Here is a 16124-nt window from a genome sequence, read left to right on the forward strand (position 1 = left end):
AAGTGTCGTATTCACGATCTATGGATCAAGTATTAATCTAATCTAATCTTATCTAACACACACACACACACACACACACACACACACAACACAAACAAATATTTATTTGGTGTTGCAGTATAGTATATGAAAATACTATGAAGTAATGTATGGTCATTAATCATGAAGCCTGAATATTTATATTTCCTAATAGACAGGATATGTAGTTTGTCTTTCACAGTTGAAAATGACTTCATATAAACAGAAGCCACTGTGACATTCTGTTGTTAAAGGTTAATAAAATTAACTCTTAGAAACCCAGTTACTCTGCCTCAGGAACAAGAAGTAAGAAATATAAAAAGAACTTAATGCTTTTAATAGTTAATAATTTCTTTTCAGGATTCACCATTTATTTGTTTTTAGCAAATTATATGTGTGAATTCAAATATGCAATAAAACAATTTTTCACTGTTAATTACAATAATAATATACATACACCAGTAATTTGTGAATAAAGGTGCTGCAAGTAAATGACAGTGAGGACCAGCATAGGTTAAGCATTCATTTCATCATTATTTAATTTTGCTGCTCTTAATGTCAATGATCAATACAGCCTTTCTAGGCCAACAATTTTGTACAGTCAAATGAAAATTTTCTGTAGATATCATAATTTTAGTATCTTAAATCCCTTAAAAGGATAACTGAACTAGTATGCAAGTGCATAACCCAAAATCTATGTTATAAATCTGTCACTTCAACCTAGGTGACTCACAGTCACTCACTTGAATGTTTCATATTATAAATGAATTACATACATCTTTACAAACAGTTGATTAAACCAATATGATGCCAAAGAGCTACAGGGCTCAAAACCCTTTACATACTAGTAATTTATCTATAAATTTACAAAATAATTTTTAATCTGACCATACTTCATATCAGCTGCCTAATGATGAGTTAATGAAGTGCTATCTTATATAATGAGGTCACATATAACAAAACAAAATATAGCTTAGCAGTCACAGTTAAACGACTATACAGGAAGAAAAAGTGAAATGTGTGACTTGGATGAGTAGCACTAAATGATTTACTTTCTCTACAACACATAAGAGACACCAATAAAGACTAATAAAAAGCCATATCACTCAATTATCATCATATAATGACACACTGTACTGCAGGGACTGGATTTTCTCCTTATGTGAGTTATTAGCATAATTTACATTTGAATCTTTTTCATAGAAAGTCTGACCACATTTTCCTGGGATTATACATGATCCCTGCCTTTATCATGTGCAGCAGACATGTTTTGAGAAGGTATCTTTTGCCCCTAAGATTTGAGAGTCACACTTTACTTTTCTGTTTTGTCAACTGCAGTACGATCACCAATTTTACAAGTATAATTTCTGATCCGACGTTTTTTTTTTTTTTTTTTTTTTCGTTTTTGATGTTGATGGTTGCAACATGTTACATTTAACTTTGTTAATGTACAGCAAACAAATACATGAAAACACACACACACACACAAACCAATATATACAAGTTATGTTTCACAAATAAATACATGATCATTGAGTAATGCTTTCTCACTATTGTACGTATCAAAAATATATACTAATTTACACAGTCAATGCTAAAATTATTGATAAATTAATACTGATTTTCACCATCCACAACCTTAATTACTACAGTACTTTAATGCAACAAAATTGAGCCAAATATGAATTCTTGACTGGCACTTTTAACACTATTATTAGAATGGAAAAACCTAGTGTAACAAATGAATCTACTGTTAAGAATAAATTATTACATTCTTTCAAACAACAAATAAGTTAATAACAACAAAAATTGGAATTCATCACCATTCATTATTTTCAATTGTTCAGTATGTTTAAGACATACCTTTGATCAACTGAAATGTCATTCACACCACTTTCTCACAGGAATTACTTATGGCAGTGTTATAATATCAGTCTTCTGTTGCTTTTCCCATTCTCTTTTGAGCAAGAGGCATTGCAGTGGGAACACTAAAACATAGTTATGGCAAGTTAAGTTGACATATGTAAACTATACTTTATGAACTGATTGGGCAAGAGTTAAGTAGAATATTATGCAAGGATGCCATGTCAGTCCAGTCTCTCCTAATGTTCCCAATTTTCACATTTCTGATGCAACCTTTAAAGCTGTCTCTTGTCTCCAAAATAGTACCAGATCCATTATCTGTAAAAGAGCAGTTACATATTAAATTTAACCACTGAACCTTATAGTATTGTAAGTAAATATCTCAGACTCAAATTTTACTTACCTGGTAATCCACCAATGTACAGTGGTATACCAACACTGGCCTTTATAAATGAACCATTTCCGGAAAGGCCATATTTGTTTGGTAACTGGTCAACTTTAAGAGCAAGTTCATCTTTTGTAAAAAATGCTGTAATCCTATGCCATTTATTATCACAGATTGTATACTGTGATGGAAATTCTTGTTCTACACGAAAAGGCTTCCTGTCTCCCATATCAACTTTCATTATGACCTGTAAATAGACACAGTCGTATAAAAAGAGACATTTTAGAGAAATATTTCAACATATGACATTACCATTCAAAATATTGGTGTTTAGAAGAAAATAATGATTGCCATTGTCTATTAATGGTAAAAGAAAAAGGTAAATCTCTTTTCAATCTGAAAGTTAGTCTGAACATTATGGTGCTCTAACTGGCATGGTCTTGTCTGCCTCCAACATTTGAACTGCACTTACGTAGCTAGTTACTAAGTGACCAATAGTTCATTATGGACTTTCCAAAAGTGAAAGAAGCAAGAAGTGAGAAGAAATTCTAGGACGAACGGGGCTCGAAACCTGGACACCGTGCCTCAAATTCCTTTATGGGCTTACAATGAAGTTGTGTTATGTTTGATGACAGAATTTTTTTTCCTTCATACAAGATTATTCAACAGCGTGTTCTGTATGATGGATATTTAGAGCTTTTAACAAATGCAAAGTTAACTGTGGCTTTATTATCCTTACAATATATTTTCTGTTCAACTTAGAGCATTCCATGATCTAATAGATTGTAAAGTTTCAACAAACAAGTTTGTAAAAAGTCAACTGGACATGAATTTTCAAATTCCAAAACTAGTCAAGAGTCCAGCTTTAAATAAATATTTACAGCAAATTCGCAGTTTTTTAAAGGCTTTAATGTTTTATGTATCTCAGTAATTTTCAAACTGGGACTGGTTGCCAATAATGACATAATGTATAAAGGGACAAATACACTGTGAGACTGTTACCTGTGTGTCTTAGTAACCTTCTTCCAGTAATGTGAAATACAACATGACAGATTACCTTTGACAATTTTCACTACACTCCATGACATAGAATTATTGGGTGTATAAGTGTAAGATTGCTCTGAAACATTACACGGAAGACTATAATGCATGAAAATGAAGGGGATACACCTGGGAGAATTTTATACCATTATAACATAAAATGTATCACTCAAGGCATTTTTGTCCCAACAGACTGTATCACAAGAGCACTGCAGCTCAATTGAGGTAAGAGACTGTAACGGGTGGAGTAGACAAGGGGAAAAAATTGAAGCAGGGAGAGGCAGAAACAGTTGGAGGAAATGGCAGCTGGTGGCTAGAAGGGAAAGGTAGACTCTTCCTCCTGGCACTTCCTCTCTTCCGCCATGTCACTGTGTGCGAGCAGTGCAGGTGTGTGTGTGTGTGTGTGTGTGTGTGTGTGTGAGAGAGAGAGAGAGAGAGAGAGAGAGAGAGAGAGAGAGAGAGAGAGAGAGAGAGAGAGAGAGATTCAGGAGGACAACGGTTCAAACTCACATCTGGCCATCCTGATTTAGGTTACCTGTGATTTCCATAGATAGCTCCAGATAAATGCAGGGAGGGTTCCTTTACAAGGGCCTGCCCAGTTTCCTTCCCTGGCCTTCCCTACTCTGAGCTTGTGCTTAGTCCCTAATGACCTCATTGTAAAACACTTAATCTCCTCCTCCTCCTCTGTACCATTTAACTCCAAACAAGGTCATTATACATGAAGCGCAACATCAGATTAGAGAAGAACGAGGAAGGAAATCAACTGTGGCTATTCAAAGGAACCATCGTGGCATTTGCCTTAAGAAAGTCTAGGGAAATCACGGCAAATCTGAATCTGAAGGATGGACAGTGATTTGCAATGTGAGTGTGCTACCCAGTGCCCTCTTTGTTTGGTGATAATTTCTTAAAGCTTAGCAATGTTTTCAGTCATATTTGTGTGCATTTCAACTTCTGAATGCCTCTTTAGCCCTTTAATTATTCTTATTCCATCCAGGAGATTCCATCATCATATTTACACACTAGGAAGAAACTGACACTGTAAACTTGACATATAAAATAAAACTGCTATCCAATGCATCCACAGAAAAGTTAGTTTTATGTCATGATGTTGCGTGAAGACATAAAAATAAATGTATAAATTGAAATCAAATCTACTTATTTCTGTATATATCTTTTGAAGTCCTGAAATCTTTACTGCAATTAAGCAGGATATTCTTGGCACTATACTTGCAATAATTGGGTAAATGTTCAAGGGAAAAAAGCCGATTCTCTCTATGTTAGTAACTAAGCTATACTAAACACCTGCTGCATGTCTCCCACTGCTAGCTTTGACTTATTCATTGATTACGAATATACCTCAAGGGTGGTACTACAAAGTCAGACTCTTCTTTTGTGGTGATCAATCTGAGGACTGCATGGCAGCAATTAAGTTGGCACTATATCTCCACTCTTAATGTGTTTCTGATTTCTTCTTCAGGAGTACACTAAACGATCACTTTGAAAAGCCTCACAAAAAAGTCTGACATTGTCCACTAAGTTGTTTATATACATCATGAAATGAAATGCTCCTACAACACTTCATTGGGGCATGCCCAAAATTACTTTTATGACTGAAGATTTCTCTCCATTAAGAATAACATGCTGTGCCCTATTTGTTGGGAGCTGTTTGCTCCAGTCACAAAGCTGATCTGTTATACTGTACACTCATATTTTATTCTTTATGCAAGGGTGTAGAATTGTACTGAATACCTTTTCGAAGTCAAATGACAGGTCAATGCTCCAGACTATCAACTACAATAAACTAATGCTGGCCTTAAGCCCGTATTACACAATGCGCCTGAACTGTGCAGTATATGCACCAGCATCCCTAACGTGCATACCTGTAACTACAGGCTGGTTCACTTCCAACTTATTACACAATTCATGCGAGATATACTAAGCACACATGCGCAGCAGCAGATGAGACATTCTAAAAGAAAATAGAACTGTCTGATGTCTTGTAAAGTCGTTCGTTCTACCATGTGCAACTCAAGGGCGACTGTATGATATACTGGGGTGTCGTAAGTCCAAATTATTTCTGTGAGCTCGAGGTTGCTATTTAACAAGAAATTGTTTTTTACCATTATTGATCAAGTAATTTTTTTTCTCTTATGTAGGTTAGTACTGCTCTGAATTACAGACTGAACAGTTTTATATTACGACACTTGGTTGCACAGGTACATGTATATCGAAATCTACATTTATACAGCATATTGCACATGGAGGATCCACTTGTTTTTTGGAGCTACTGCCCTGACAGTGACAGTAAATCTTTGGATTAGGTCAGAACTGTGACGAAAATGAAAAGTCAGACGTTGTTGGGTTCGACCTTGGGTGAAAAGAAGGGATGAAGACAGGGGAATATATTCACTGTTAATGAAAGAACTGAGGCCCGAAGATCCACGGGTATTTTGGAACTTTTTAGGATGGACATGGCCTATTTCGAGAAGCTGGTGTTTGCGATAGAAGACAGATTTGGCAAGTGTGACACAGTCATGAGGGAGGCTCTCTCACATTCTCGAAAGAAAAATTAAATCATGTGTTTATACTTTTTGTGATTGTATCAGCCTAGATCACTGATAAAATACCGGTAAACTCCCTGCTATGTTGCAAACTGGTTAAAACATTACATTTCCTGGTGAATGGGGAATCTTTTAAGAAACTGGCTTTTAGCCACAGAATAGCACAGCTCAACAATTCAAACATTGTTGTGGATGTACGCAATGCAATTTGCAGCACTTGAAAGGACCAATACTTAAAGGTGTACTTGTGTTATTTGTCCAAGTTTTGAATATACAGTATAGAAATAATGCTTTCACAAACAGCTAGCATAAAAGAAAGTCTACTGGCAAAAAAATGTAAAAATGTTTTTTCTCTGCATTTATGAAAACCTACTTACTGAAAAAAACACGAAAATCTGAAATGAGCTACTGGCCTCCAAGCAGTAAGCAAACAACAAGCAGAAAACACTGCGGTATCCCCTTCTGCGCATGCACGCATTCTCATTGCCTAGTGCACGTGCGTGGACTGACACCAGTTTAGAACTGTCTCTATTCTGGCACGTGGATAATGTGTCTGCTAATTTTCGTAGTTTCACCTGTTCTACCGCTAGATGGCTGTCGTGGTAGAACAGTGCCATTTGCAGCAGATCGTTGTGTAATACTTGCTATAGTGGCCCAACGTAGCATCCGGCAGTAACCCTTGCTCGGCAGTAACCCTTGCTGTCAGCCAAAAGACCATGCCCAAAGAGCAATCCCATGAGGAAAGTGTAGATGGGCATGTGAGTCAGGCAACAAATCCAAAAGACTCTGTAACTGGCACACATCCCAAAGTTCCTCTGGATTGCACCCTTAACGGGTGTCACCCAGTGCATGCTGAGAAAACTACACAGAGGATCATTAGCGGCTGAGGCAGACATGAATTTTTCCATTTAGGTATTGAAAACTTGTACGGAGTGCTCCACCTCGGGGTTAGTAGGCAGGTGAAATGGGTAGTCAGATGCTGGGTACGACTGTGAATGCAAAAATTGTCAAGCTCCTGTGATACAAATTGCTGATTTTTATCTGATACGAGGGTCCAGGAGGTAGGTGGGAGGAATGTTGACAGAAAAAATGATGCAAAACACTCAAACAGCAGTTGTTGACTTGTGGAAGACAGTTCGACGACACACTGGAAAGTGGACAATGCATCAACTACAAACATCCAAAAGGGACCTACTGAGTCGGTGTGGACTGCGTTCCAAGGGGGCTCCAGGACTGGCCGAGGGGAAAACTGATATGGCAGTGTAGCCTGATTGTGTGCACAGGCCATGCAAACCACAGAGGCTGTCACAGAGGAGGAAAATCGTACATAATGCTGACTCCGTTTCCGAAGGAATGCGTTTGGATCATCCAATCTCAACTGCTGAAATGATTTTCGGAAAAAAGTAGGTCTTCAGCCACGGCAGCCACAACCTTCCGTGCCATCAAAGGAAAACTGAGCAATGTCTGCTGCAAAATATTGTCCAATGTGAAAACGAGAGCCTTCTGTCTGCTGAACAACTGTGATAATGCATCTGCATTAGTATGTCGTGTGGCGGACTGCCAACTAATGGTATAACAGTAATTACTGAGAAAGAGTGCTGTCTCTCTGCAATTGGTGGGCATCGCTTGTGACGGCTGCAAACAAGGGCCAAATAAGAAGACTTGTGGTCGGTGCCGAGTAGGACCTCCGCTCTATACAAGAAAAAATGAAACTTTTTAATGTTGAAAACAAAAGCACTGCAGCACTACTTAATTTTTCATCTGTGAATAATTATGTTGCTTTGCTGGAAAAGTCTTCAATGCATAGGAAAGAGAGGCACAGTGCCATCCGCGTTCTGTTGTGACAGGACGGTAACAATGACGTACTGGGATGTAGCAGCTACAGTTAATGGTTTACCTGGTGGAAAAGAAAGCAACTAGGGAGTGGAGTACGAACTCGTGACCCAAAAAATGCATACTCGCGGAAGGAGGGGATGCTCCTCTCACGTGACACACACGAACCAGATGTCATTGGGGTAGATGACACAACAGGGAACGTTCCGAATCAACTGCTCTATCTATCGTCGATAAATTCCTGGCACAGTTGAAATTCGAAAGGGCAAGCAATTAAACTGGTAAAGCCCAAAGGAGTGTCGGGCATTAATAAACGTTAACGGCAACTGCAGTTGTGCGTCACACAGATCAATGCACAGAGAATACTGGACCTCAGTAATTTTTGCCAATTTCTTCTCCAACTTGTGACCTGGACACCAGTCTATGACACACTGCATGTTAAGCATCTGTTTAAAATCACTGCAGTGGCACAGAGCACCTTCTGTCTTCTGAGTCACCACCAAAGAAGTGACCCACTGGCTCAATGAACCGGAGGAACGACGCCAAAAGGTCCCGCCAGTGCTGCAACTCGGCCCTGACACTGTCGCTTGTGGTGAAAGTGGTGGCGCAGCGGAGACAAAATGTGGGCACTGCAGATGGTACAAAGGAGGCACGGCCCTCAAAATTTGCTGCCTGCCCCAAAGCATTTTCAAACAGCTGGTCACGTGACCACATTAGTGAGTCTCAAGCTTGAAAAGAGACCAACTGAAACACTAAATGTACTTTTTCTACTACACGGAAGCCAAAAACTGAAAAGGCATCTAAATCAAAAACATTTTGCACCAACAGCAAACTGGTCACTAATGATGCAATTTAGCATTCCACATTTGTATAATATGTTGGAGATGGTGAACTGCCTCCTCAAAGGAATATGCAGTTTACTATAAGACAGAACTTGATGTAGGGGCCATTGCAATGCAGGACAGTCCAGGAGACTGCCCATATCTAAGTTAATCAGGCTGACTATTGCTCCCATATCCACATGGAAGTCACTAATTGCCCATCCATGAGCAATATTAGTAGAATACCCTGAGGTGATGCTGAGGGGCATTGGAGATGGACTGCCAACTGTCAAAAGCTGATGCTAAGTAGCCTACTTAGAGTATGCCATACACACGGTGTCTACATACGGGCAGTCCAGTCTAAGATGCAACAAATGGCAATCTAGGCAGGACTGCCAACTTGTCGATTGAACAGAAAAAGATGCAGGAGTGCAATGGTGAGAATTCAGAAAACATCACAAGTAGGGACTACAACTCTTTGACTTACATATACCTGCTGGGCATGTCGCAGGCAAAGGCAGGGAGTGCTGTCATGTCATCACACTCAAATCGTCAAAGGTGTCAACAGGCGGCAGCACAGCAGAAGGCACGGTTGCCTGGTCAGCCCCGTGGGGTGCCACGGGCAGTTTACCATGTGTATGTAACTCTGTCACCTCCCACTTGTCAGAAAATATACTCCTTGCTGCTGCCTTTGTGATGTGATTCGTCAATCTGGACATCTTTGGCTAAAGAAGGGTCTGACAAGCCAATGCCCAAGTGTGGACCTTGGGGTCAGGTGCTAATTCGACAATCACATACCTAATTAGTGAGTATGCATATGAGATAGGACATTCAAGGCACCCAAACCAACACTTGCATGACAGACTTGGCAGGTCAGCAATCTAGATTGCATATGACTCCCTGGGACACCTGTAGTGCTGGATAAACTGTGACTGTGACACCACCACATGGGTTTGATAAAAATACTCTGTGAGCAACTGATAGAGTTCCTCAAAATTAAGTTTCTCGAGCTCAGTGGAGGTTTTCAAATTTTGCAAGATTTTGTACAATCCCGTTACTGCTGGACAGTAACAAGGTGGCCCTATCCGTCGGATTCACGATACACCTTACTTGGCAGTGCAATAAGAACCAGGAGGGCCGCTGTGGCTCAGCGGTTGTAGGCGCTTTAGTCAAGAACCGCGCTGCTGCTACGGTCGCGGGTTTGAATCCTGCCTCGTGCGTGGATATGTGTTATGTCCTTAGGTTGGTTAGGTTTAAGTAGTTCTAAGTCTAGGGTACTGATGACCTCAGATGTTAAGTCCCATAGTGCTTAAAGCCATTTTTTGAATAAGAACCAGAGCAGGTAATTCTCTGACATTTCCACAGACACGTAGAAGGTGCCGAATGGCATCGGAGGTGGTGGGCAAGATGGCTTCTCTGCAGACATCTGGCATACCACCAGAGTGGAGTAGGAGCAGAGCAATTTCACATTCTGCTTAAGCAGTTCCTGTATCTGCTCCTGCTGAAGCTTTTTTTGCTGCTCCTGGAGGCACAACTGCTCCTGACAGAATTGCAAAAACGCGTGGTCCATGGAGGTCACAAATTAACACTGTGAAAAAAGGTGTCACACACATAAAAATATCGTATGTCGCAAAGCCTGCATCTGCACGGGCATGGCAATATCATGAAACTGTCATTCTCACTGCCAGCACTATACACTAGCTGACAGCAGCTTAACTACAAGACTAGCAAGCTGAAACCCTGAAGAGAGAATGAAACTCAATGTGCGAACTAGTCTATGGGAAGCAGAGAGCCTGACTACAGCACAGAGAAAACCATAAAAGTGACTCGCATAAACAACTGAACCACTAAACAGAGCGTGGCACAAGGCAACAAGTGGGTCCACGGTAGAAGAAATCTCTGTAAGAACTGATGGACCCAGACTTATCGCCACCAACAGTACACAGACAATACTTCATGTGCCCTCTTGTGACAACATGCACGCTAATCTGCTGCACGACCCACACCAGCTCGTGTGTGTCCGTACATATATTCACTGGTGAGGGTACTGAAGAAAGAGTGAACATCTGTTGGAAGTAAGTCAACAGAAGAAGTGACTGTCATTTACTAAAAAAAAAATTTATACAATCATTATTTGTGAATAACAAGGTACCAGCCTGTAAATGATGAACTTCAGCAAAGTATACCTTCCTTCAAGGACAACTTGCAAAACCTGAAAAGTTACAGAGGACAGTATATGTAAAAGTCTGTTTGCCAATATTTAATTGCTATTTACAGATGCAATCCTTCCATTCTGATATACCATTTAGGTTTTCTTTATTTTTGGCAGCAATCAACAAAATTTTTGATATACATAAGGAAAATGATGTATTTAAAGAATGTTTTCTTATGGCCAATACGCAAACACACTGCCTGAAAGTCAATGGTAGATATGTACAGCTCCATAGTTATCTACGATTCTTTGAATGATTACCTCATTCTGTGGGTCTTCGCTATAACAGCCACCTGCATGTGCTTCCCCAGTACCATATTATACTGCTCAGTTTCCACCTTTTATTCATCAGAGGTAGGTTAACATGAGAGAATAACAACTTTACCACTTCCTACAATGTAAATGCTCAATTTACTAATCATCCAAAAGATATCCTGATTTTTGAATAACTAGTCATCCAAATTTCTTTCTGCATTCCCCATGCACTTTTTACTATCCAGTAACAAACCACAGCTGATATAGATTGTTTTTATTAGTGAGAGACAGAAAAAGGAGCTATTGTCATTTTGAAAATTTAAAGAAAAGTGGCCTCAGCATCAGGCAGATTATAGAAAAGTGAGGAATTGATGTTACACATAATTCTTGAAAGTATAAAGCAGATAGGAAAAGGGAGAATGTATTTCAACATCTCAGGGAGTCATGTTAAACATTGCTACTGTGCAGGGGAGGGTAGAGGGAGTAGGGGATGATATAACAGGGACGTTTCCAGAAAATACACTCATTACTTCATCATCTTCAAAAGATCCCACAGTGAAGGACAGCAAGCAACTCAAAAAAACTTAATTTGTACGCATATTAATAATATATCACTATACTACTTAGTGCTATTCCAGACTGAGCCAGCTAAATTTAACATCGTAAATTAGAAAGAAAACCACTAACTTGAAATAAATAAATAAGAATAAAAAAGACTAGTGCTTCCTCAGTAATATTAAATATCTGCTGTTCATTTACACATGACAGATTAACATATTTTTATTATGAGTACGTTGGTACTTTTCGAAGAATAGAGTTTCCTACATTTATAACAACATAGGTCTGTTCATAATAAATAACCCTTAACCATTCAGTTGCACAATGAACACATCCTCTTGTCATGTAGCTAGTAAGAGGAATTTTCTATCATTGAATTTAGATAATCAAGTGGTTTATAGATGTGCATAACAAGGCATGTATTTAATTTTCTTTGGAATTGTCCATGATTCCCAGTTAATTGCGTTTTGTTGGATGGGAACTTGTTGAACACTTTTGAACTAGAGTGCATAACTCCAATAGATTAGATTAGATTAATACTTGTTCCATAGATCACGAATACGACACTTCGTAATGATGTGGAACTGAACTTAAGAAATGAATGCACAGCCTAAATAAAAATTATTTTTGTGTTTAATGTGACTCTGTATCACAGTTCAGCTGAGACTGATTCTTATTACCAGCAACAAAATTTTGATCTGCCTTCTTCCCAGTATTGCAGTCGTGATTCATGAAAGCATAGGGGATGGATTTTGGGCCACTCATGGTCAAATACCTGTTGTCATAGGTAGGAAAAGTAGGTCTTTTTTAGGATAAATTCAGACAACAGGTTCCCCTGCCAAAAGAGTACTCCAGCACTTTAAAAAATACTGAAAAAATCACTCACAAGACAGATTAAACACCTCAAATATTACATATATCACATATCACAAAGAAAAACAAACCATTGGAAAGAGTAACATGGGGCATTTCACAGACCTAACAGTCCTCCATCAAAACATGCAATCAATAAAAAATAAAATACAACTATTAGAAGTTGAGCTCCAATCTTTGAACTGCACAGTAGTTTGTATTACTGAGCACTGGTGCAGCAACACAGAAATCCAACATGTAGTATTATCATTGTATGAAAAGACAAACTCTTACTGCAGAAGTACTGCAAGGAGTGGAGGATCATGCATTTATATCAGAAAAGGAACACAGTTCAAATCAAGACATAACCTCAGTACCATAAGTGAAGACAAACACTTTGAAATATCAGCTATTGTATTAACAGGGCTTGATATCACCAAGAAATTAATCATTTTTTTTGTGTGTGTATAGAACTCCCAGTGGAAGTGTGGACACTTTTTTCAGTAAGTTAACAGAAGTTCCAGATAAAGTCTCAAGTACAAAGGTCAACATAATTCTGTGTGCAGACATTAACATCAACACTAACATCACAAATGAATCCAGCAGCACCATCATAAACATCCTTCAAAGTTTTGGCATGTCCCTATTGGTCAATAGTGCAACTAGGGTTACCACAGCAACTTCATCAGTAATTGACCATGTGGCCACAAATTTGGACAGGAAAAAATGTGATTTAGCTGCAAAAGATCTTGGACTATCAGACCATCTCTGTCAAATAACATCAGTAAAGTCAGGCATCAAATCATTCACTAAACTACAAGACTACAAACTACATCTATCAGAAATCAAAATAAAAGATTTTTCCAAAGAACTAGAAAAACAAAGCTGGGATGAAGTGTATAAGGAAACCAATATGAATATGAAATTCTCTAAATTCTGCACATTGTGTAAATTGAACTTTGAAAAGGCATTTCCAAAAGTATGCATGTCTGTATCAACATCTCACAAAACAGATGGATAACAGCAGGTATTAAGAAGTTCTCCCAATCACTTAAACACCTCAGTCCCATGAAAAAGATTTGCAATGATCCAGAATTCTTAAATTTATATCACAGATACAAAAAAAATCTATAGGAAGATGCTGATTGCTGCAAAAAAGTCATTTAATAACAAAATCATACATAATGCAGAGAATAAATGCAAAGCAGTCTGTGATGTTATAAAAAAGGAAACAGGGAGAGGCAAACAAACACAGAATAACATACTGCTAAGGGAGGGGGATAAAGCAATCAATTGTCCACAGCACTTATCAAACTATGTAAAAGAGCATTTTTCATGTATTGCAGAGAAGTTACAGCAAAAATTAAATGTAGATGACACATATATTGATTGTGTAACAGATGCAAAATTTCTAGGAATGAATATTGATTCTCAGTTGAAGTGGTGTGAACACACAAAGGTACTTGCAAACAGAATGTCATCGGCATGTTATGCCCTTAGAATCCTATCATCAGTGCGTAACATGCAGTGTCTTTTAGTTACATATTATTCATATTTACACCCAATTCTTAGCTGTGGCATGGCCATGTGAATACATTTACCAGTTAGGTGAACACATCAAAAATAATATTGGTAATTACGGCACAAAAGCTCTGTCCATGACCTTGCAACAAGAGATAGACTCAACTTACATTTACCAAGATAAAATAAACATAAAACTCAATACAGCATTTTCTACCAAGGGATAAAACTGTACAATAAATTACCAAAAGAGATGAAAGAAATTGCAAAAATACACTTATTTAAAAGGCAGCTAAAAAGTACCTGTTATGCAATACATTTTATACATTGAAGGATTGCTTAGGTAAAACAGAGTAGGGGTTTGATAAAAATGTTATACAAATGAATAATAATAATAATAATTATAAAATATCCAACATTCCACATAACACCTTCACTTTATGTATTTTTCCTTCTGATTTTTCCTTTCTAGAAATACTTACCTCCAAGCTATGCATGGCACAATACTAACACATCTTCCTCTTTCTGAGCTCAACATCTCACTCATTATGGAGGGATGCTGAGTCAGAGTTTCAGGATAGCAAATGGGAAGTTGCGGTACAGAAAATGGCCCAGAGGTCACCAGTGTGTGTGTAGTGTTATGAAAAAATGTGTGTATAGTGTGTGCAGTGACTGATAGTGAGGTATGAGTGAACAATGTGGCATTACATTATTTAATAAGTTATTTGGAAAAATGTATTGTATACCAGGAGTAAATCTAATGATTGTCTCTAACTAGAAGTCTGTAAATATATGTGTATACGAATTAGCTTATTTTAAATTCATCTAAGTTTGTAAATACAGTGACATGTCCTATATCCTTGTAAAAAGAGATCTACAAATGAATAAAGCTACTACTACTACTACTACTACTACTGTGACAAGAAGCTTCATCACAGTTTCTGACAAAAAGTGCACACATATAAATGAACGGATTTACAAGTTAGTAGCCAACCTACCAAGGACAATGTGACAGTGCTCCTTACAACTAATTTTATAAATCCTACACTATTTTGTATTTTTTTTACATGTTGGTAATGTGAGAAATATGTCCCCAGATGAGAAGGTCATATGAGACATGTGACTCGAAGAGTTCGAAAGTATCGAGACTCATCAAATCTCTTTGCAGATAACTAATTAATGGAAAATCTCATAAAAAGATGTGAAACAATTACTAACAAAGAGATAGAGGGGCTGGCCAGTACTTACCTCAGCTCAATACAGCCGATAGAAACACAAAAAACAACCGAAAATTTAAGTTCCTAGCTTTCGGAATAAATGTTCCTTCATTAGGGAGGAGAGAGAGGAAAGAAAGGGAAGAAGGGAAAGTGGATTTAGGTACTCACAACCCAAGTTATGAAGCAACAGGGAAAGGGAAACAGGGAAGGTAGCAAGGATGGAGGCATGATTGTCAGAGGGAAGCCAAAGATATTCTACTGTAGGTACTGTGCCAGCTTCAAACCAAAGAGGATGCATACAGAAGTAAAGAGGTGTATAGTATAAAGATGTAGGATGAAAAGATGCATGAATGACTAAAGAGGAAAGGGAAAGAGGAGAAGACTGAAAAGTAAATGGGAGTGAGGTTGTTTAACGTAGGTTCAGTCCAGGGGGATGGCGGGATGAAAGGATGTGTTGGAGTGTAAATTCCCATCTCCGCAGTTCAGAGGGACTGGTGTTGGGTGGGAGAAGCCAAATGGCACATACGGTGTAGCAGGTTCCTAGGTCCCTAGACTTATGCTGGAGGGCATTCTCCGCTACTGGGTATTGGACATCTCCTAGGCGGACAGTTCGTCTGTGTCCGTTCATGCGCTCAGCCAGTTTAGTTGTTGTCATACCAATGTAAAAGGCTGTGCAGTGCAGGCATGTCAGCTGATAAATGACATGTGCAGTTTCACATGTGGCCCTGCCTTGAATTGTGTATGTTTTACCAGTAGCGGGGCTGGAGTAGGTGGTTGTGGGGGGATGCATGGGGCAGGTTTTGCAGTGGGGTCGGTTACAGGGGTAGAAACTGCTTCTCTACCCAGCGGCAGGTTTTGCAGCGGGGTCGGTTACAGGGGTACGAACCGCTTCTCTACCCAGCTACACAACTTTGCCTCCACAATTCTGGTAAGCATCTGTCAGTTTCTCTGGTTTTGGGGCAAATCGTGCAACCCCCATCACGTATT

General features: G+C 38.7%; 1 protein-coding gene across 1 annotated transcript in view; it reads right to left on the reverse strand.

The window, feature by feature from the left end:
- Positions 1 to 348: 348 nt before the first annotated feature.
- Positions 349 to 16124, reverse strand: part of LOC126272090 (laminin subunit alpha-1) — a 1228077-nt gene continuing 1212301 nt past the window's right edge. The window contains exons 46-47 of the mRNA XM_049974652.1: positions 2285 to 2513; positions 349 to 2199 (exon numbers count right to left, since the gene is read on the reverse strand). Coding sequence (XP_049830609.1) covers positions 2054 to 2199; positions 2285 to 2513 — 375 coding nt within the window. The 3' untranslated portion in view covers positions 349 to 2053. The remainder of the gene's footprint in view (positions 2200 to 2284; positions 2514 to 16124) is intronic.

Source organism: Schistocerca gregaria, chromosome 5 (genome assembly GCF_023897955.1).
Source record: "Schistocerca gregaria isolate iqSchGreg1 chromosome 5, iqSchGreg1.2, whole genome shotgun sequence".
In the NCBI taxonomy this organism is placed as follows: Eukaryota; Metazoa; Arthropoda; class Insecta; order Orthoptera; family Acrididae; genus Schistocerca; species Schistocerca gregaria.